The sequence below is a fragment of the Hyperolius riggenbachi genome, chromosome 3 (assembly GCF_040937935.1).
Source record: "Hyperolius riggenbachi isolate aHypRig1 chromosome 3, aHypRig1.pri, whole genome shotgun sequence".
Lineage (NCBI taxonomy): Eukaryota > Metazoa > Chordata > Amphibia > Anura > Hyperoliidae > Hyperolius > Hyperolius riggenbachi.
The window spans coordinates 196332612-196356583 of NC_090648.1; the positions used below are offsets into that span (position 1 = coordinate 196332612).

Here is a 23972-nt window from a genome sequence, read left to right on the forward strand (position 1 = left end):
AATTAAAATGAATCAATCCTGGATTGGAAACGACTACGCAACACTCCCGGACCCCAACCAAGTAACATGAACAATGAACATCTGTGATGGGTTAGCGTTTCCGGTCCCTGTTTATTGAACCTCTCATCTGTATTACATTTATGACTGCATGGCGACAAAACGCAAATTGCTATCCGCACGCTTCTTGTCCTCATGCAAGGCCTGGGTTGTTGTGTCTCAAAGCGTGGCCTTCTCCTCCTGCGCCACCCTCCTCCTGTTCCATCACGTGTGCTGCTGCTGGGTTAGCGTTACCGGTCCCTTTTCCTGGAACCTCTTATATGTATTACATTTATGACTGCATGCCGACAAAAAGCATGTTACCTGTGCAAAGAAAACAGACATTTCCCGCATTTAAAAGACAGTTTTCCCTTTGAAACTTTAAAATCGATTTTCTCAAAAACTATAAGCTCTTTTTGCTAATTTTTTTTCCCTCTTGTACCCACTCCCAAGGTGCATATACCCTGTAAATTTGGGGTATGTAGCATATAAGGAGGCTTTACAAAGCACGAAAGTTCGGGTCCCCATTGACTTCCATTATGTTCGGAGTTCGGCTCGAACACCCGAACATCGCGGCCATGTTCGGCCCGAACCCGAACATCTAAATGTTCGCCCAACACTACACGTGACCCGTTCGGCCAATCACAGCGCTAGCCGAACGTTCGGGTAACGTTCGGCCATGCGCTCTTAGTTCGGCCATATGGCCGAACAGTTTGGCCGAACACCATCAGGTGTTCGGCCGAACCCGAACATCACCCGAACAGGGTGATGTTCTGCAGAACCCGAACAGTGGCGAACACTGTTCGCCCAACACTACCATTAACAGCCACAACACAGAGTGCTGAAACAGTTCTGACTCCTCATTGTTGACTGTTTGACTACTTAGGGGATTTAGCATGGGACAAAGAAGTCTTTCTTGACCCTCTGCAAATTGTGCCTGTGAGGAAGAGGCAGCTGATTGAACTTACTGATGCTAGGTAATCCACATCATCAGTGTGTTGTGGCTGCAAGGAATGTCAAGCACCACCTTCGGAAAGTGGCAGTTATGCTTGCACTCTTGCAATCTGTGCATCCTAGTTACAGTTTTGTAGAAATGAAGCTGATTGATCATCCAATCAGAGGATTGTTTAACCACTTGCCGACCGCACGCTTATACCGTGCGTCGGCAAAGTGGCAGCTGCAGGACCAGTGACACAGTACTGCGTCGCCAGCTGCAGGCTGATTAATTAGGAAGCAGCCGCTCGCGCGAGCGGCTGCTTCCTGTCAAATCACGGCGGGGGGCTCCGTGAATAGCCTGCGGGCCGGGAAATAATCCGCTTTGTTTACATTGTACGGCGCTGCTACGCAGCAGCGCCGTAAGGCAGATAGGCGATCCCCGGCCAATCAGCGGCCGGGGATCGCCGCCATGTGACAGAGGACGTCCTGTCACTGGCTGCACAGGACGGATAGTGTCCTGTGCAGCCCGGATCACTGGGGGGACAGGTAGGAGAGGGAGGGGGAGGGAATGTCGCCGCGGAGGGGGGCTTTGAGGTGCCCCCCCCCCGCAACATGCCACCAGCAGGAGCGATCAGACCCCCCCTGCACATCATCCCCATAGGGGGGAAAAAAGGGGGGCGATCTGATCGCTCTGCGTGCCCTCTGATCTGTGCTGGGGGCTGCAGAGCCCACCCAGCACAGATCCCATCAAACAGCGCTGGTCCTTAAGGGGGGGTAAAGGGTGGGTCCTCAAGTGGTTAACACAGAAGGAACATCTCTTAGGTAACAGAGATGTAAACGTGTAACAAACTGACCAAGCCGATATTCTAGTGATGCACCAGCTTCCATGAAAGCTATCCCAAACAGTCAGCTTCCTCCTTGGGTTAGTAGGATCAGGTTACTTAGCGACCACACTGAATCCTCAGTGGCCCTGCATGCATGAGCATGTGCATGATCTAGCATCTTTCTAGATGGGCGCGCATGGCTTCACATCATGGGGAAATGTTAGTAATTAATAATAGCTGCAAACTGGCCACTCTATGAGTTTGGCAGCCAATGATCTGCTGGGACTCATGGTCATACCTGTTTGCTCCCTACCCCATTAAAGTTCTGTCCCTGTCCAGTGTTCGCTTGCCCTGTGTACTTCCAGCTAAAATATATCATTTTTGGACTGCTTTGTTTTACTACCTTGTCTGACATTTGACCTAATGACCTTGAGTCTTGAATTCGATTTTAAATAAAAAATAATTTTATTTTGTTACACAATGACAATAAAGTGCTTGAATCTTGAATGTTCTCTGGACCGGCCTAAATTCTGTACCTTGACTTATTCTTGTCCAACCCCTTTGGATACTGTGTTCCTCTAACATCCCAGGAATGACCCTGGTTTGTTTGGACTTTTCTTGATAAATTAATTGGTACAGTGCTTCCCTCCAAGACCATCCAACTCTGTCAACACTCCATTGACATCTTTTAAAGTATCACTAAGGGGTGAGCTTTTGGAACTGAAAACACATTTGAATGCTTAATTAACCACTTGAGGACCTAGGGTTTTCTACCCCTTAAGGACCGGCCACTTTTTTTCCATTCAGACCACTGCAGCTTTCACGGTTTATTGCTCGCTCATACAACCTACCACCTAAATGAATTTTGGCTCCTTTTCTTGTCACTAATAAAGCTTTCTTTTGGTGCTATTTGATTGCTCCTGCGATTTTTACTTTTTATTATATTCATCAAAAAAGACATGAATTTTGGCAAAAAAATGATTTTTTTAACTTTCTGTGCTGACATTTTTCAAATAAAGTAAAATTTCTGTATACATGCAGCGCGAAAAATGTGGACAAACATGTTTTTGATTAAAAAAAAACCCATTCAGTGTATATTTATTGGTTTGGGTAAAAGTTATAGCGTTTACAAACTATGGTGCAAAAAGTGAATTTTCTCATTTTCAAGCATCTATGACTTTTCTGACCCCCTGTCATGTTTCATGAGGGGCTAGAATTCCAGGATAGTATAAATACCCCCCAAATGACCCCATTTTGGAAAGAAGACATCCCAAAGTATTCACTGAGAGGCATAGTGAGTTCATAGAAGATATTATTTTTTGTCACAAGTAAGCGGAAAATGACACTTTGTGAGAAAAAAAAAAAAAGTTTCCATTTCTTCTAACTTGCGACAAAAAAAATGAAATCTGCCACGGACTCACCATGCCCCTCTCTGAATATCTTGAAGGGTATACTTTCCAAAATGGGGTCATTTGTGGGGTGTGTTTACTGTCCTGACATTTTGGGGGGTGCTAAATTGTAAGCACCCCTGTAAAGCCTAAAGGTGCTCATTGGACTTTGGACCCCTTAGCGCAGTTAGGCTGCAAAAAAGTGCCACACATGTGGTATTGCCGTACTCAGGAGAAGTAGTATAATGTGTTTTGGGGTGTATTTTTACACATACCCATGCTGGGTGGGAGAAATATCTCTGTAAATGACAATTTGTTAATTTTTTTTACACACAATTGTCCATTTACAGAGATCTTTCTCCCACTCAGCATGGGTATGTGTAAAAATACACCCCAAAACACATTATACTACTTCTCCTGAGTACGGCGATACCACATGTGTGGCACTTTTTTGCACCCTAACTGCGCTAAAGGGCCCAAAGTCCAATGAGTACCTTTAGGATTTCACAGGTCATTTTGAGAAATTTCGTTTCAAGACTACTCCTCACGGTTTAGGGCCCCTAAAATGCCAGGGCAGTATAGGAACCCCACAAATGACCCCATTTTAGAAAGAAGACACCCCAAGGTATTCCGTTAGGAGTATGGTGAGTTCATAGAAGATTTTGTTTTTTGTCAAAAGTTAGCGGAAAATGACACTTTGTGAAAAAACACAATTAAAAACAATTTCCGCTAACTTGTGACAAAAAATAAAATCTTCTATGAACTCGCCATACTCCTAACGGAATACCTTGGGGTGTCTTCTTTCTAATATGGGGTCATTTGTGGGGTTCCTATACTGCCCTGGCATTTTAGGGGCCCTAAACCGTGAGGAGTAGTCTTGAAACGAAATTTCTCAAAATGACCTGTGAAATCCTAAAGGTACTCCTTGGACTTTGGGCCCTTTAGCGCAGTTAGGGTGCAAAAAAGTGCCACACATGTGGTATCGTCATACTCGGGAGAAGTAGTACAACGTGTTTTGGGGTGTATTTTTACACATACCCATGCTGGGTGGGAGAAATACCTCTGTAAATGACAATCTTTTGATTTTTTTACACACAATTGTCCATTTACAGCGGTATTTCTCTCACCCAGCATGGGTATGTGTAAAAATACACCCCAAAACACATTGTACTACTTCTCCCGAGTACGGCGATACCACATGTGTGGCACTTGTTTGCACCCTAACTGCACTAAGGGGCCCAAAGTCCAATGAGTACCTTTAGGATTTCACAGGTCATTTTTGTTTCAAGACTACTCCTCACGGTTTAGGGCCCCTAAAATGCCAGGGCAGTATAGGAACCCCACTAATGACCCCATTTTAGAAAGAAGACACGCCAAGGTATTCCATTAGGAGTATGGTGAGTTCATAGAAGTTTTTATTTTTTTGTCACAAGTTAGCGGAAATTGATATTAATTGTTTTTTTTCACAAAGTGTCATTTTCCGCTAACTTGGGACAAAAAATAAAATCTTCTATGAACTCACCATACTCCTAACGGAATACCTTTGGGTGTCTTCTTTCTAGAATGGGGTTATTTGTGGGGTTCCTATACTGCCCTGGCATTTTAGGGGCCCTAAACCGTGAGGAGTAGTCTTGAAACCAAATGTTGCAAAATGACCTGTGAAATCCTAAAGGTACTCATTGGACTTTGGGCCCCTTAGCGTACTTAGGGTGTAAAAAAGTGCCACACATGTGGTACCGCCGTACTCAGGAGAAGTAGTATAATGTGTTTTGGGGTGTATTTTTACACATACCCATGCTAAGTGGGAGAAATATCTCTGTAAATGACAATTGTTTGATGTTTTTCACACACAATTGTCCATTTACATAGAAATTTCTCCCACCCAGCATGGGTATGTGTAAAAATACACCCCAAAACACATTATACTACTTTTCCTGAGTACGGCGGTACCACATGTGTGACACTTTTTTGCAGCCTAGGTGCGCTAAGGGGCCCAACGTCCTATTCACAGGTCATTTTGAGGCATTTGTTTTCTAGACTACTCCTCGCGGTTTAGGGCCCCTAAAATGCCAGGGCAGTATAGGAACCCCACAAGTGACCCCATTTTAGAAAGAAGACACCCCAAGGTATTCCGTTAGGTGTATGGTGAGTTCATAGAAAATTTTATTTTTTGTCACAATTTAGTGAAAAATGACACTTTGTGAAAAAAACCCAATAAAAATCAATTTCCGCTAACTTTTGACAAAAAATAAAATCTTCTATGAACTCGTCATACACCTAAAAGAATACCTTGGGGTGTCTTTTTTTCTAAAATGGGGTCACTTGTGGGGTTCCTATACCGCCCTGGCATTTTACGGGCCCAAAACCGTGAGTAGTCTGGAAACCAAATGTCTCAAAATGACTGTTCAGGGGTATAAGCATCTGCAAATTTTGATGACAGGTGGTCTATGAGGGGGCGAATTTTGTGGAACCGGTCATAAGCAGGGTGGCCTTTTAGATGACAGGTTGTATTGGGCCTGATCTGATGGATAGGAGTGCTAGGGGGGTGACAGGAGGTGATTGATGGGTGTCTCAGGGGGTGGTTAGAGGGGAAAATAGATGCAATCAATGCACTGGGGAGGTGATCGGAGGGGGTCTGAGGGGGATCTGAGGGTTTGGCCGAGTGATCAGGAGCCCACACAGGGCAAATTAGGGCCTGATCTGATGGGTAGGTGTGTTAGGGGGTGACAGGAGGTGATTGATGGGTCTCTCAAGGTGTGATTAGAGGGGGGAATAGATGCAAGCAATGCACTGGCGAGGTGATCAGGGCTGGGGTCTGAGAGCATTCTGAGGGTGTGGGCGGGTGATTGAGTGCCCTAGGGGCAGATAGGGGTCTAATCTGATAGGTAGCAGTGACAGGGGTGATTGATGGGTAATTAGTGGGTGTTTAGGGTAGAGAACAGATGTAAACACTGCACTTGGGAGGTGATCGGACGTCGGATCTGCGGGCGTTCTATTGGTGTGGGTGGGTGATCAGATTGCCCGCAAGGGGCAGGTTAGGGGCTGATTGATGGGTGGCAGTGACAGCGGGTGATTGATGGGTGGCAGTGACAGGGGGTGATTGATGGGTGGCAGTGACAGGGGGTGATTGATGGGTGGCAGTGACAGGGGGTGATTGATGGGTGATTGATAGGTGATTGACAGGTGATTGACAGGTAATCAGTGGGTTATTACAGGGGGGAACAGATGTAAATATTGCACTGGCGAATTGATAAGGGGGGGTCTGAGGGCAATCTGAGCGTGTAGGCGGGTGATTGGGTGCCCGCAAGGGGCAGATTAGGGTCTGATCTGATGGGTAACAGTGACAGGTGGTGATAGGGGGTGATTGATGGGTGATTGATGGGTAATTAGTGGGTGTTTAGAGGAGAGAAGAGATGTAAACACTGCACTTGGGAGGTTATCTGATGTCGGATCTGCGGGCGATCTATTGGTGTGGGTGGGTGATCAGATTGCCCGCAAGGGGCAGGTTAGGGGCTGATTGATGGGTGGCAGCGACAGGGGGTGATTGATGGGTGGCAGTGACAGGGGGTGATTGATGGGTGATTGACAGGTGATCAGTGGGTTATTACAGGGAAGGACAGATGTAAATAATGCCCTGGCGAATTGATAAGGGGGGGTCTGAGGGCAATCTGAGCGTGTAGGCGGGTGATTGGGTGCCCGCAAGGGGCAGATTAGGGTCTGATCTGATGGGTAACAGTGACAGGTGGTGATAGGGGGTGATTGATGAGTGATTGATGGGTAATTAGTGGGTGTTTAGAGGAGAGAATAGATGTAAACGCTGCACTTGGGTGGTGATCTGATGTCAGATCTGCGGGCGATCTAGGGGTGGGGGGGTGATAAGGAGGGAGCAGGGGGCAGGGGGGGATAAAAAAAAAATAGCGTTGACAGATAGTGACAGGGAGTGATTGATGGGTGATTAGGGGGGTGATTGGGTGCAAACAGGGGTCTGGGGGGTGAGCAGGGGGGGGTCTGATGGGTGCTGTGGGCGATCTGGGGCAGGGGGGGGGAAATCAGTGTGCTTGGTGCAGACTAGGGTGGCTGCAGCCTGCCCTGGTGGTCCCTCGGACACTGGGACCACCAGGGCAGGAGGCAGCCTGTATAATACACTTTGTAAACATTACAAAGTGTATTATACACTTTGTATGCGGCGATCGTCGGGTTAACATTCCGCCGGTGCTTCCGTATGGCCGGCGGGATGTTGCGGGGGGTGAGCGGCGCCAGGCGGAGGCGGAGGATCGCGTCACTGATGACGCGATCGCTCCGCCCATGCCCCTACAAGGACCGCCGCCATTTGTCAATACGGCGGTCCTTGCGGGGTCCACTTCCCGGCCGCCAATTGTATATACGGCGGTCGGGAAGTGGTTAAATGACAAAAAAAGTTCTGAATGGCCATTGAGTCCTGAAATAAATTTAAATTATGTATCATCTCTATTCTAAACTGTGAAGAGAGCAAAAAAATGTATCACAATTGCACAGGTCATAAGTCATCAACTCAAACAATGTATTCAGTTTAGATTTAGCAAAAAAATGATTATCTCGGCTGAAAATCTAGAGAGTGTGTACAGGTGTGCCCTGACATCACTTCTGCCCTCTAGTGATCAAGAGGGCCTGATCGCTGTTGCTGGATGATGTCTCTTGTGCCTACAGGAAATTTAGGGTGCAGACTCGCTTGTACTACTCTACCCCTAGCCCAAAAAATCAGAACAGGAGCCAAAAAGCACATCTGTACAGTGCTTGATATCTAACTGTTGCCTAAAATGATCCCTAACAATTATTTCATGTAACAAATAATTAATGTATCTACGTAGCTTTAGTCTGAATATTTTTTAACACATTGTAATTTCTAATTTCTGATGCAACCTGGATGAAGTAAATCCAGATCCATGACATTTAAATCACTACATAATCTGGGCCCTGGATACATGAAATAAATGTTACAGCTGCGTAGCAATCCCTGCAATCTCAGATCCACAGGTTCTAATAATCTAGTCATACCCAGAGTCCACCTGGAAATGGTCGGTCCCAGAAAGTCATGCTGCTCCTACGTTATGGAACTCCTTACCTCAGCAGATCAGGACAACTCCGTCTCTGGATGTGTTTAAATCCAGACTGAAAACCCACCTCCATAGTTTGGCATTTGCAGAAATATAATTTTTGTTGTGTGAATACTTCATCCTACTACCAACTACTGAATCTGAGAGAGCCTAAGCGCTTTGAGCAGGGTTGCTCTCCAGGACTCCCGAATGCGAATCTACCCGAAAAATTCGCGTAGATTTCAGCATTGCCGAAGTCGAAGCCGAACCAGAAGATTACGCGTCATGCCGAATGCGAAGGTTCCCGAATATGCGCACTCGAATTCGGCCGGATGACGCGGTGGGTTCAGCTTCGGGATTCGGGAGTGACGTGACGTGGGCCAATCAGAAGTCCTCCAGCCGAGGCCCTGGCAATGCTAGCAACTAATCAGAGGAGGGGAGCCTGGCCCTCCCCTCCTCTATATAAGGCGGCGGCCATGTTGCGGAGCCACGTACTTGTGTGACTGCTGGTACTGAGAGTATCTCCAGTGCTGTGCTGCGTCTGAGCAAGTGCATTCTCATTGCTAAACCTTGCGTTTTGCTTCCTAAACACCTCCTAAACACATTGATTGTACTCTTACATAGATAGATAGTAATTTGATTGTTTTTAGTCAGCTAGTGTATAGTGTATACTGTGCTAGGCTAGTGTTAGTCTGTGTGCAGGCTAGGCCTGCTAGCCTAGGGCAGCCTTAGCCTACTACTAGCTTAGGTAGGTTAGGGATTCTAGTTAGTTGTGTACTAGTACTAGTTTAGTTAATTATTTAGTACTGCTGTAGTCTGTTAGTTTATTAGCTTCAGTACTGTGTTAGTTAGTTACTGACTGTGTACAGGCCAGCAAACATCCGTTGTGATCTGTGACAGTCATCTGCCCGACCCTATTGATTGATTGCATCTGACCGTGTGTAACCGACTTTGTCACTGTCTGCCGCACGACTTAGTTATTGTATAGTACACTAGGGATTTATTAGTTGCCTCCGTACTACTACTAGTCTACTACTACCTGTTCAGTAAATTTTTTCTACTGTTAGTCTGTGATTTATTTAGCTTCTGTACTGTGTAACAAATAATCGTTACATCACAGGCCAGCATCCGTTGTTGTGACCTGTGAGTCACTGTCATTTGCCCGACCCTATGGATTGGGTCTGAACGCGTGTGACCGACTTTGTCACCCACTGTCTGGCACACCACTTAGTTATTGTATAGTACACTAGGGATTTATTAGTTACCCATGTACTACTACTAGTCTACTACTACTACTACCTGTTCAGTAAATTTTTTCTACTGTTATCTGTGATTTATTTAGCTTCTGTACTGTGTAACAAATAATCGTTACATCACAGGCCAGCATCCGTTGTTGTGACCTGTGAGTCACTGTCATTTGCCCGACCCTATTGATTGGGTCTGACCGTGTGTGACCGACTTTGTCACCCACTGTCTGGCACACCACTTAGTTATTGTATAGTACACTAGGGATTTATTAGTTACCCATGTACTACTACTAGTCTACTACTACTACCTGTTCAGTAAATTTTTTCTACTGTTAGTCTGTGATTTATTTAGCTTCTGTACTGTGTAACAAATAAGCGTTACATCACAGGCCAGCATCCGTTGTTGTGACCTGTGAGTCACTGTCATTTGCCCGACCCTATTGATTGCGACTGACCGTGTGTGGCCGACTGTAATTGTCACTGTCTGTCACACGAGTTAGTTAGTACTGTAGAGTACACTACTGCTGTTAGTAGTACTAGTAGAGTGAGGTGCAGGCTGTAGTGGAAATGATGGCGGAGCAGCAAGCCACCGTTTCCAGCCAGGCCTCCAGCACCAGCGAGACCAGCACCGCCACCACCACCACCAGCACTCCGGTCCGCAGCAGGCCTCCACCACCGCTTGAGGTCACGGTGACCCCATCGACCAGCCTGCCCTCACTGCGCTCGGTCTTAACCCCAGTGACTGCAGCCATGTACAGGAATGTTGTGGAGCACTTTGAGCAGGAGATGATGGGGACATCATCATGCAAGGAGGAGGAGTTTGAGGTGGAGCAGTTTGTGGTTGGCGCTAATGAGGAGGGGCGTGATGCAGGGGATTTTGGGGTACAGGAGTTGGTTGAGGCGGGCTCAGAGGAGATGTTTGGGGATGATGATGATGATGTGCTGGATTCTCCCTATGTGCCACCAGTACCACCAGCACACTTGCTTGAAGGCAGCTCGTCATCGAAGGAAGAGATGTCTTTGGCACAGAGGCGTGGTGGCAGCAGCAAGGTGGCCAGCACAGCACGTGGAAGGCAGGAGCCACAGCCTGCTGCTTCATCCGCTGCCACCACCCGCAGCAAACCTCCAAGCAAGCAGAAAAAAAACCAACCCTCCAAGGGCCAAAAAAATCCCTAGCCCTCCAGCTCAAAGGGCAAGTTGAAGTCCCCAGTCTGGCGGTTCTTCACTAAGTGCCCAGTGGACGCGACCCGTGCAATTTGCAACAGTTGCGGTGTCAGTCTCAGCAGAGGTCGCAATCTCCTCAAGTTGAGTACCTCGTGCATGCAGACCCACTTAGAGAGCAAACATTTTGATGAGTACAGTGAGTTTCTGAAGGTGAAGGACTGTGGCGCAAGCAAAGGTCACAGCCACTGCACACACTTCAGCAGCAGCAGCATCCCACCCCCATGCCCATCCAGCAGCAGCAGCAGCAACTCACTGTGTCGTCGTCGTCGTCCCCCCCCCGGGAAGCCAGTCCTCAGTGGCCTCATCAGCTCCCTCCACAGTGGCCTTCTCATCCTCCTGTGCAGGAAAACACCGCCAGACCCTGCTCAGCGAGTCATTCCCCGGTGTGACCAAGGTGCTGCCTCCCACCCACAGGCGCATCCGGGTGCTGAAAGGGTTGCTTGCCCGGGCCATTTGCTCCCAGCTCCTGCCATATTCCTTTGTGCAGGAGGGGAGTGACATGAGAGCGCTGCTGCAGTTTGGGATCCCAGACTGGCATGTCCCCAGCCACCACTACTTCTCCCGCACGGCGATCCCAGCACTGCACCGCTTTGCCATGGCGAACGTGGTCCGTGCGCTCGATCACGCCATGAGTGCGCGGATCCACATAACCATGGATTCATGTAGCAGCTGTTTTGGGACAGACCGCTATCTGTCCTTTACGGCCCACTGGGTCAGCCTAGTGGAAAGCCCGAGCAAGGAAGCAGCAGGTCCACCCTCGGGTGCATCAGCGGCAGCAGCAGGCACCAGTCGCCCACTATGTGGTGCCACTGCGCGGGGTCAGGGGAGAAGCAGCAGCTCCCGCCGCCAAGCGATCCCGTCTGAACATCAGCATGAAGGCCCGCCACTGTCACGGTCAGCTTATGGGCAGGCTTGGCAGCCGGTACTCACGGATGTCCGCGGGTCCTGGGGCATGCTATCAGCCTCCTGGAAACAGGGCCCGGTGGTGTGCGTCTGCGTGTGTTGCTGCGTGCGCGCCTGGCCTCTGCACCGGAAGTTGTGGTGGCGGGTTTGTTCGTGCACGCACGCGGAGGGATTTCCGCGTGTACATGTAATCCCGCTTTGAAGTACGCATGCGCGGGCATATGCGTACGTCATGACGCATGACGTAATTAGCGCCAAATGGCCTATTTAAGCCTGCTGAGATCAGTGCTCGGCGCTGTAGTCTTGCAGCAAGTTCCCTGTATCTCCTGTGACGTGACTTAGTGTCTGCCTGCCTGATTTGTCCTGTTCCGATGCTGACTTTGGCCCGTCTGACTACCCGCTTTGTTACCGATTCTGGCTTTGTACGACTACCCGATTTGTTGCCGACCCTGGTCCGTCTGAGTACCCGATTTGTTGCCGAACCTCTGCCCGTCCGAGAACCTGCCTCACTGCTTGAACCCTACTGCTTGTCTACTCACCTGTCTATCGGATTGTTCCAGATTCAAGTTCCTGCTGGTTGGTCAAATCCCTGCACTACCAGACTTGACCTGCGGGGGCGCTTCAGAGCCGCACTGGTCACACGCTTCGGTGTCACGCCATTGGTCCTGCTAGCGCTCCTGCCCTTTGTCAACTGCTTGCCGCTGTACCCACTCCAGGGCCTCCAGTTGATAACCCGCAAGAGTTGCTGTCCTCGGCACATCGGTCTCCTTCAGAAGAGGTACGTTACAAAGTTTCAAGCATTCAAACATGCCTGCGAATTATTTTTTCTGTTGCAGCCTCGCACCTTCACGGATGAAGCAACCAAAGTGGGATTCGTGATTTCTCTTCTTCAAGGGGAACCCCAGACCTGGGCCCATCAACTTATGGACCAAAAACATGCCTCCCTAGCTAATTTGGAAGCTCTCTATATCTATGGATTTTATTGTTGAACTACCCACTTCTGAGGATTATGACACAATCTTTGTAGTAGTGGATCGGTTATCAAAAATGGCTCATTTTGTGGCTATGTAGGGGACACCTTCAGCTAAATCCACTGCCTCAGCCTTTGTAAAGGAAATCATCAGGCTCCATGGAATCCCAGATGACATCATATCTGACAGGGGCTCTCAATTCACATCCAAGTTTTGGAAAGCTCTATGTAAAATTCTCAAGATTCAGCTTAATTATTCCTCTGCATACCACCCTCAATCCAATGGCCAGACGGAACGAACCAATCAGACATTGGAACAATACCTAAGATGCTTTGTCTCCTTTTCACAAGATGATTGGTACTCACTACTTCCGTTAGCAGAATTTTCCTACAATAATTCTATTCACTCATCAACTCAACAATCTCCCTTCTTTGCAAACTATGGTTATCATCCATCATTTCTGCCTAATTTTGTTGGTCAGTCTTCAGTTCCTGCTGCACAAGAGATGGTCACTTTCTGGTCCACCAACAATAAATTTCTTCAAGACAATATGGCTCGTGCCCAGGTTGCTTTCAAGAAATACTCCGATTGTCATAGAAGAGGGGACCTGGAATTTAAGGAAGGAGAGCTGGTTTGGCTCTCCACTGAGAATATTAAACTGGCTTGCCCTTCTCGGAAATTGGGTCCCAAGTTTATGGGTCCTTTCCCTGTCAAGAGAAGAATTGGGCGTGTAGCCTATGAATTAGTACTTCCAAGTACACTTACAGTGCATCCTGTGTTTCATGCATCTTTACTCAAACCTGTATCAACTGAACCATTCCCTAATCAATTACAAGATCCTGTTCCTCCTGTTATGGTGGATGGAGAGGAGGAATTCGAGGTCGAGGCAATCCTTGACTCCCGAAGACGAGGCAGGGCTCTTCAGTATCTGATCAAATGGAAGGGGTATGGACCTGAGGAGAATTCCTGGCAATCAGAAAAGGATGTACATGCACCCAGGTTGGTCAGAGACTTTCATCACAGATTTCCGGGTAAGCCAGGTCCCAGAGGGCATCCAGAGGCTGCCCCTTAGGGGGGGGCCTTGTCACGGTCAGCTTATGGGCAGGCTTGGCAGCCGGTACTCACGGATGTCTGCGGGTCCTGGGGCATGCTATCAGCCTCCTGAAAACAGGGCCCGGTGGTGTGCGTCTGCGTGTGTTGCTGCGTGCGCGCCTGGCCTCTGCACCGGAAGTTGTGGTGGCGGGTGTGTTCGTGCACGCACGCGGAGGGATTTCCGCGTGTACATGTAATCCCGCTTTGAAGTACGCATGCGCGGGCATATGCGTACGTCATGACACATGACGTAATTAGCACCAAACGGCCTATTTAAGCCTGCTGAGATCAGTGCTCGGCGCTGTAGTCTTGCAGCAAGTTCCCTGTATCTCCTGTGATGTGACTTATTGTCTGCCTGCCTGATTTGTCCTGTTCCGATGCTGACTTTGGCCCGTCTGACTACCCGCTTTGTTACTGACCCTGGCTTTGTACGACTACCCGATTTGTTGCCGACCCTGGTCCGTCTGAGTACCCGATTTGTTGCCGAACCTCTGCCCGTCCGAGAACCCGCCTCACTGCTTGAACCCTACTGCTTGTCTACTCACCTGTCTATCGGATTGTTCCAGATTCAAGTTCCTGCTGGTTGGTCAAGTCCCTGCACTACCAGACTTGACCCGCGGGGGCGCTTCAGAGCCGCACTGGTCACATGCTTCGGTGTCACGCCATTGGTCCTGCTAGCGCTCCTGCCCTTTGTCAACTTCTTGCCGCCGTACCCACTCCAGGGCCTCCAGTTGATAACCCGCAAGAGTTGCTGTCCTCGGCACATCGGTCTCCTTCAGAAGAGGTACGTTACAGCCACTGCCAAGCACTGCTGGAGATGAAAAGCCTTGGGAAAAACAGCTTGACGGCAGCCAACGTGCTCCGCTACCTGAGGTAGCAGGAGAAGACGTGGCTGACCCCCAGAGGCCTCCGAGTCGGATTGGTGGTGTCCGAAATTGCCGCCAACCTGCTGGCTGCCATCAGCAGGGGAGACTTGACCCACATCCCCTGCTTGGCCCACGTCCTCAACCTGGTGGTGCAGAAGTTCATGCGCACCTATCAGGGGATGGAGGAGCTGTTGGAATTGGCGCGGAAAATTGTGCGCACTTTCCGCCGCTCAGCTGCTGCCGCAGCAAACCTGGCAGAGATCCACCAGCATGAGGGCCTGCCATAACACCGCCTTGTCGTCAATGTGCCAACTCGCTGGAACTCCACCGTGGCGATGTTGGAGTGGCTGGTTGAGCAGAGGAGGGCTGTCAACCGGTACATCGTGGATGGCACTGTCGCCGGCACCACCAAACTCCAGCTCCTCACCAATGCACAGTGGGGGCAGATGCAGCAGGTCTGCTTGGTGTTGGCTCCCTTCCTGCAGGGAACCAACCTGGTGAGCCAGGAACGGGCATCCCTCTGCCAGTGGGTGCCCTTTGTTTGTCTGCTGGACAGGGCACTTGGAGAGTTGGTGGATTTGGGATAGGAGGCCCTAAAGCAGCTGGAACAGCAGTCGCCTGCGCAGTCCACTGCTGCACAGGTTTTTGAGTCCCTGGAGGAGGAGTTGGAGGTGCGGGACGTTGCTGCTGAGGGGGAACAGCGGAGCGCAGCAGCAGTGGTGCGAGGGTAGAGAGAGGAGGAAGAGGCTCAGGGGTCGGAGGAGGATGCTGACCCTGATGTCTCTGTTGCACGGACCACCCTGTTCCCCATGGCAGTGCACATGCTGCACTGCCTGCGCACAGACCCCAGGGTCAAGCAGATGCAAGCGAGGGAGAACGCCTGCATCAGCATGATCCTGGATCCATGGCTGAGGGGGAGGTGGGCTCAGTTTCTGCCTGCTAGAGACCGTGAGCAGCGAACAAGGGAGTTGCAGCAGCTCCTTGTTCGGCGATTGGAGGAAGCCTTCCCCCTGCCTTTCGCCCCCTCTGTCCATGTCCAGCCAGCACAGCAGCCGGTGCCTGCGGCCAGCAGCAGTGTAAGGCACCCAGGAGACCTGCTGTCATTGACGCAGGCACTCTACATGACGGTAGAGCAGCTGAGAGAGGTGGTGCGTGAAGCAGCCACCTCCTCTCAAAGTCTCAGCCAGCGCATGACCCGGATGGTGGCCGACTACATGGGGTCCTTCAGTGGGCTTGATACCGGCAGCATGGACCCCTTGGAGTACTGGGTGGAGCGCTTGCACATCTGGAGTGAGCTGGCGCAGTACGCCCTAGAAGTTCTGTCTTGCCCCCCTTCCAGCGTGCTGTCCGAGAGGTGCTTCCGTGCGGCCGGTGGCGTGGTCACCGAGAATCGCTCTCGTCTGTCCACAGAGGGCGTGGACAGGCTCACATTCCTTAAGATAAACCAGGCCTGGATTGAAGGCACATTCCAGGCACCTGTTGTCGGCGACAGGAGGACATGAGGTGCCTGGGAGTTATTATTTGACATCAACCTTCAGTCCCTGGGTCCTGATAATTTGGCCTGGGTTTTCTTTGGTTGCTGTGGTACTAACACTAGGTACCATGGCCCGCGTGACATGCCTGCTGCTGCCACACGTCACTCCTCCTCCTGCTGCTGTATTTATTTATTTATTTATGAATTTATTTATTTATTTAGGAATTTATTTATTTATGTATGTATTTATTTATTTATTGTATTTATAAAGCACCAACTTATTACGCAGCGCTGACTTGATTTTCATCCTCCTGCTGTCTGTGTTCCCACCGCCAGGGTCCACAGAATACATTGCTTGCTGCCATTCATCACTCCTCCTCCTGCTTCTGCTGCTGCTGTATTTATCCTCCTGCTGTCTGTGTTCCCACCGCCAGGGTCCACAGATTACATTGCCTGCTGCCATTCATCACTTCTCCTTCTGCTGAATTTGTCCTCCTGCCTGTCTGTGTTCCCACCGCCAGGGTCCACAGAATTATGCACTGCTGCCAAGCGCCAGTAGCTATTACGCCACTACAATAGCTATATACTATTGTAAAAAATAAATAAATTCTGAGGTGTCTGGGTTGAAAACTGTGCTGTCCTAGTTGTGCATTGGACACAATGTGGGCTTCACGACTGCTGTCCGGAACCTCCTGATCTTGGTGTCTTTATTTACAGCGTGGTACTACCAACGCTAAGTATCATGGCCTTGTTACATTGCCTGCTGCCACACGTCACTCCTCCTCCTGCTTCTGCTGCTGCTCTACCTATCCTCCTGCCTGTCTGTGTTCCCACTGCCAGGGCCCACAGAATTATGCGCTGCTGCCAAGCGCCAGTAGCTATTACACCACTACAATAGCTATATATTGTTGTAAAAAAAAATCTGAGTTGTCTGGGTTGAAAACTGTGCTGTCCCAGTTGTGCATTGGACACAATGTGGACTTCACGACTGCTGTCCGGAACCTCCTGATCTTGGTGTCTTTATTTACAGCCGCGGTACTGCCAACGCTAAGTATCATGGCCTTGTTACGTTGCCTGCTGCCACACATCACTCCTCCTGCTTCTGCTGCTGCTGTACTTATCCTCCTGCCTGTCAATGTTCCCACCGCCAGGGTCCACAGAGTTATGCGCTGCCTGCTGCCATGCGCCACTAGCTATTACGCCACTACAATAGCTATATACTGTTGTAAAAAAAAAAATTCTGAGGTGTCTGGGTTGAAAACTGTGCTGTCCCAGTTGTGCATTGGACACAATGTGGGCTTCACGACTGCTGTCCGGAACCTCCTGATCTTTGTGTCTTTATTTACAGCCGTGGTACTACCAACGCTAAGTACCATGGCCCCATTACATTGCCTGCTGTCACACGTCACTCCTCCTCCTGCTTCTGCATTTATCCTCCTGCTGTCTGTGTTCCCACCGCCAGGGACCACAGATTACATTGCCTGCTGCCATCCGTCACTCCTCCTCCTCCTGCTGAATTTATCCTCCTGCCTGTCTGTGATCCCACCGCCAGGGTCCACAGAGTTATGCGCTACCTGCTGTCACACGTCACTCCTCCTTCTGCTGCTGCTGTACTTATCCTCCTGCTTGTCTGTGTTCGCACCGCCAGGGCCCACAGAATTATGTGCTGCTGCCAAGTGCCAGTAGCTACTATGGCACTACAATAGCTATATACCGTTGTAAAAAAAATAAATTCTGAGGTGTCTGGGTTAAAAACTGTGCTGTCCGGAACCTCCTGATCTTGGTGTCTTTATTTACAGCCGTGGTACTACCAACGCTAAGTACCATGGCCCCGTTACAATTCCTGCTGCCACACGTCACTCTTCCTCCTGTTTCTGCTGCTGCTGTACTTATTCACCTGCTGTCTGTGTTCCCAGCGTCCACAGAATTTTGCGCTGCTGCCATGCGCCACTAGCTATTACGCCACAAATTTAGCTATGCTGGTGTTGAAGATAACATTTTACAACAGTACACTTCTGTAAGGGAAAAAACATTTAGTTGGGTTCAAGAGGAAGAATATGAACACAAAACGAAAAAAAATGGTGGTGGACGGTGAAGAAGAAGAATAACCATGTGAAGAAGAAGAAGAACCAGGTGAAGAAGAAGAACCAGGTGAAGAAGAAGAACCAGGTGAAGAAGAACCAGGTGAAGCAGAACCAGATGAAGAAGAAGAACCAGGTGAAGAAGAACCAGATGAAGAAGAAGAACCAGATGAAGAAGAAGAACCAGGTGAAGAAAAACCAGGTGAAGGATAACCAGGTGAAGAAGAAGAACCAGATGATTGAAGAAGAAGAACCAGATGATTGAAGGAGAATAAGAAGACGAAGAAGAACCAGGTGAAGAAGAAGATGAAAAACCAATTGAAGATAAACCAGGTGAAGAAGAAGAAGAACTTGAAGAACAAGATGCCAGTGAAGAAGAAGATGATGAAGATGATGATGGTAATGAATATGATTGATGACGAGAAAGAAGATGGTAAAACAGAAAAAGAAGACGGTGAAGAAAAAGATGGAGAGAACAAAAAGAAGACGGCGAAGAAGAATAAAAAAGAAATGCAGAAAAAAAGTTTTCCATCACATTTTTTTTATTACACCTATTTAAATGTGATTTCCCTTTAAAAAAAAAAAAAGCATCCGAATTCGCGAACACTAATTTTTTCACGAATTTTGTTACCGAACACGAACCGAATTCGAATTGAATTCGGTGATCTTGATCGAATTCAAATCCAAATTTGCCCCAGACCCGAAATCAAATGTACCCGAATCGAATTTTGGTACATTCGAGCAACCCTGGCTTTGAGTACTATGGGAAAAAAGTGCTATAGAAATGTTATTGTTATATCTGATGTTCCAAAATATCCTCCAGCTAATTATTAATCATCTCCCAGAGGAAAAATGCACAAATGCCAACCTGGGTATAACGATCTCCGGTAAAACATCGACACTTTATACGGGTCATCACATTAATAAAACACCAAAGCTAAAAATTATAAAAAGCCTATTATTATTATTGAAGCTACAAGCTAGGTATAATTACACTGGGTGTGTTCTCCTATGTACTATACCTTTCACCTAGAGCACTGCAGCTCTCTACCACCCATGAAGATATTTTCTAAGCACACATATAAAATAAAATTGAATTTTTTTTTAGGATGAGCTGTTTTTTTTTAAATGTAGATTGTGCCAACCAATAGCAGCTCAGCACAGGACATTCTTGGCAATATATGAATCAGCTCTTTGAGTGCTTTTTGTGAGTTGTGTGCATCAGCTCCTCTCAATTTCCCACGTGGTTAAAGTTTAAATGGGGATCCAAAATCTACAGAGGAAGATGTCTGAATCTGACAACGCCAAGGGCAGCCGGAGAAGCAGCAAGTACAGCACGATAGCCATGCAGGAAGACAGAAGCTGTTTAAGCAAACTGCAGCTTAGGAACAGCCTGGCAAAAGAAACCCTGTCAGAGTTTTTCGGCACTTCTTTGTTGATAGTAAGTAGCAGCTGTTTTTCTGTTTCTTTATGAGTTGCTGTGCTGATGTGTGCAGTTTGCTGAGAGTTTATTTGCAATACAGCTGTTTTCTTTTTGCTTGTATGAGGGTTAAAAAAAGTAAAAGAAAACATTTGACATCTTATTTGTCTCTGTTTCTAGCATAGATTATACACAAGCGAGTAAAGTGTATGGGAAAGTACAAGACTGTTAACTGGTGGTCAGCACAGTTACATGACAGCCTTTAGCACACAGTCAGCCTGAAGTAGGAGAGGAAGCAACAATGAAACCGATATATAGGGCCACACTAAACAGTGGAGTTCTATGCATTAACATACCTTTTGTCTTAAAGTGTACCTGTGATTGTTAAAAAGCTAAAACATAGATGTTGTTTACCTCAGTAGAGGGAAGCCTCTGGATAATCCAGAACGTACGCATTATAACCTCACTGGTTGGCACTCAAATTCCCAGAGGCGTTAAATACTATTCCCCCTTCGAGTCATAGCGACTTAGAGGGACTAATTTGGGGTCTGGCTGGAGCCCTGAATTACCCTTGCATGGGGAGAGCACTATAGCATGAGTGCTATAGTAGCGGCCAGTTTCGGCACTTGCCACTGAGCGCTGTGCACCGAAAATAACTGCTTTGAATCCAGAGGCTTCCCCCATTCCCCTCAAGCTCGCTGTTTCAGCGATGGGACCCTCTGCACCCATTATTCCAGGACTTGTGAAATAGGTTCCCATGGCCACTTTCCCATCCTTGTACAAGCATGGCTGCACAGCGCAGGCTCAATAGCATGGTGCCGCTCATGCATGTTTTTTTCATTTTTGACAGCATAGCATTAGCAACTCGCCTATCCAGGCTGGCGTGCTGCTCAATTGGTCTGTGTGCTCCCTTCTTCATCCTCACAGAGGCACCTCTTCTCAGTGACCCAGTGCATGTTATTATATAATGACAAATGCCAGCTCACTGAGATTATGTGTCCAGGTGAGAGCGCACGGAATAATGAAGCAGCATGGCAGCTGGGACAGGTGAGTTGCCATGCTGCCAAACACCCTGGGGAGCACAGGTCAGGGGAGACTGGGGGGGGGGGGGGGGGGTAGGGGGACAGCAGCACTTGGGCTATTGCCCAAGTTGTGTCTATGGTAGTTGTAGTGTAACCTCCTCTTTGTTGCCAGATATCCACCTTCCCGCCTCCCCCAGCTTGGTTAGAACCACAGCATAACTTTCCCTTTCTACCAGTCCTAGCCCCCTGTATGCTCACCATAGGTGGTGCATATGGATGTGTTCACCACCTACTATTTTTAAATGGAAGTCAGGAAAAAGGGAAATATCAAGCAGAGCAATGGTCTTATGGCATCCATTAATGGTGCAATTTTTAGAGAACAATCATATTTCAATAAGATCATTCTGACTGAATGAAGAGATCATATGTAATCGACCCACACCAGGAATTAATACAACTTGGAATCATATTTCTACCAGTTATAGTTATATCTATGAAAAAATCTGCCAAGCAGAACGACCATTTCTTTAAAGAGTAACTGTCGGGCATAAAATAAAAAATCAATTCTTTATTTTTATCTGGTAAACAAGTAAGGATGCTGACCAGGCAATCCAAAAGTTAAAAATCACTCTTATTTTTCTTCTCCATAAAACATAATTCCCCAGTTTCCCTGGCTCTTATCTGTTACATCTGCCGCACAAAGGAAGTTGCAGGGCATGCTGGGTTTTCTTTTTATCTTCTTTACTTTTCCCTCAGACTTAACTAATGTAGCCTTATTGGCTGAAACCTCTTTCCTTCCTGTTTTCCCCTCCCACACCTCTGTTCCTCTCTGATTGGCCAATATTTCTCAATGCACTTTCTACTGCAGAGCTGGGTGGGAGTGTCTGAAGACTGGGAGGGGGGAGGACAATGATACACAGACAGAGTAAGGGAGGAAATTATGTCAGGATTGGCTTCAAGATAGAAACAGACAAAATGGAAAATCCTAAGAAAATTATTTTGTTACTATAGAAAAATCACTAAAACAAAATGTGGACAGTGCAATACATGTGTTATGTAAGTAGAGCAAGTATTTATCTACTTATAAATGGTTTTTTTTTCTGAGGTAATAGGGCTGACGGCTCCACTTTAAAGGCCCACTAGTGTAAAAGAAAAATTTAAAATGTAAAATACATGTAAACACCTAGAAATAAGAAGTATGTTTCTTCTAGAGTCTAGAGTAAAATAAGCTTTAAATTACTTTCCTCCTATGTTGTTGTCACTTACTGTAGTTAGTAGAAATCTGACAGAACTGACAGGTTTTTGACTAGTTCATCTCTTCATGGACGATTCTCAGTATTTAATTTACTCTTTACAAAAGCGCTCCCTGGAAATGTTCTATATAAAATCTATTTGCACACTATTCTGGCTGTTGGACTGAGTAACCGCTGTTCCCTAAATGCTTTTGAAGATAAAGAAAACCCTGAGAATCCCTATTGAGGAGATGGGCAAGTCCAAAACCGGTCAGTTCTGTCAGATTTCTACTACTTATAACGCATTTTATTCTGGGAGAAATTTACTTTTTACTTATGTGTTTTCATGGATTTTTTAATTTTGCAATTTTTGGCTATAGTGGTCCTATAGCTTCTCTGTTTGCATGCAATATGATCTGTATAATCTGATTAAAAAGACAATCATTCCCTAAATATTGTACTATAAAAATGGGTACCTTAAGTCAAGCAAGGGCGGTACAGAGAATAGATATCCAGGAGGAAGCCATACACACCAGTGCTCAGGGATCTGACATTATCATAGATACGCATTACATGCACATTACATGCACAACCTGTATTTTTGTATGCCATGATAAATGTACTGTATATACAGAGAAACTGTGCAGAATTGAATTGTTTCTATGGCTACTCCCAGTTTACAGTAAATCCACTAATGTCTGCCTTATACAAACAAAGATGTGATAAGAAGCTGTCTCTCTATGACGGTTAACTAAAAATGACAGGCTTAGGTGATGCACAGCATACAAAAAATGCTTTGCATTCTCCCTATTCTGTGCAAAGTGGTGACATCACCAGAGGATCACATGTGGGCATCTTCTTTGACCTCTCTCCTCTTCAGCTTACCAAAGGGACCACAAGGGGGCCCCAAATTCACTACCGTGCCTTGGGCTCTATTACATCTTAAAGAGACACTGAAGCAAAAAAAATATATATGATATAATGAATTGGTTGTGTACTATGAATAATTACTAGAAGGTTAGCAGCAAAGAAAATATTCTCATTTTTATTTTTCAGGTATATGGTGTTTTTTCTAACATTGCATCATTCTCTAATATGTGCAGATTACACAACACTCAGCATTCAAAATGATTCTTTCAGAGCAGTCTGCGAACTAATGACCTCTCCTCTGGCAGAGAAAAATAAAACAGTTGAGATAATAAAAGTCAGAAGACAGCCCTCTCCACGACTTTTGAAAGTTGTAGAGCTTAATGGCTTTTTTGCATAGAGATAACAACTGGAGTTTCTTAACTCTTCCTGTACTGGAAACAATTAGACTGATGTATCTGATCTTAATGTTTTATTTCTTAGCTTTACTACACATACAAATCATAGTATCATAATTTTTTTTTTCGCTTCAGTGTCTCTTGAATCCATCTCTGCCCCACCTCCATAGCAATATAATGCATTGCTAGGCTTTAGGCCAGTGATGCATCTGTGCGGGACTTGACCCTGAGTACATACAAGCCAGACTGTGGAAGAGACATTAGGCTATGAATATGCGAGAGATTAGATTGTCAGCTCCTGACAATTATTTAGTGTAGCATGTAATGTGCTGTGGAAAATGTCAGCACTGTGTAAACGCAAAATAATTCTAATGTAAATGGTAAAGGATGTGAGTGACCTCTTTGATTTGAAGAATATAATTGTACCTGTGTCTTCACTGAAAACTTTGAAACTATGGTCAGAAAGGCTATTATGAGATCAAATCTCCAATGCTTACATACAGCCATCACACAGTTTTCTCTGCACACATTGTCTTTACCTCCAGCCATTTATCCTGTTAACTGTAACAGCATAACTAAACAGCAGCTTAACACTAGAATACTTACTGATCACAGAGTTTGGACAGAAGTTCTCCTGATATTGTCACATGATAATGACACCAAGAGTTCAGAATAAGCTTCACTGACATGCATGGACAATCAGAATATGGAAGCAGGATTAGACCTTAGGGACAGAGACCTAATGTGTGATCAATAATTACTAATCGGACCTTGCTATACCATGTTGTGTAAATAGACAAGTGGCTGGGGGTGAGGAAGATAAAGTGTAGCCATATTTTTCAGAAAAAGCTCTGTACTGTTGCTTTATGTAAAAAAAAAAAATGAGATTAAACAATAGAAAAAGCTAATATCTTCATTA

General features: G+C 46.9%; 1 protein-coding gene across 1 annotated transcript in view; it reads left to right on the forward strand.

Moving 5' to 3' along the window:
* Positions 1 to 19313: 19313 nt before the first annotated feature.
* The window catches only part of AQP9 (aquaporin 9), an 85644-nt gene continuing 80985 nt past the window's right edge, over positions 19314 to 23972 (forward strand). Inside the window, exon 1 of the mRNA XM_068275516.1 lies at positions 19314 to 19555. Within this exon, the coding sequence (XP_068131617.1) occupies positions 19373 to 19555 (183 nt within the window). The 5' untranslated portion in view covers positions 19314 to 19372. The remainder of the gene's footprint in view (positions 19556 to 23972) is intronic.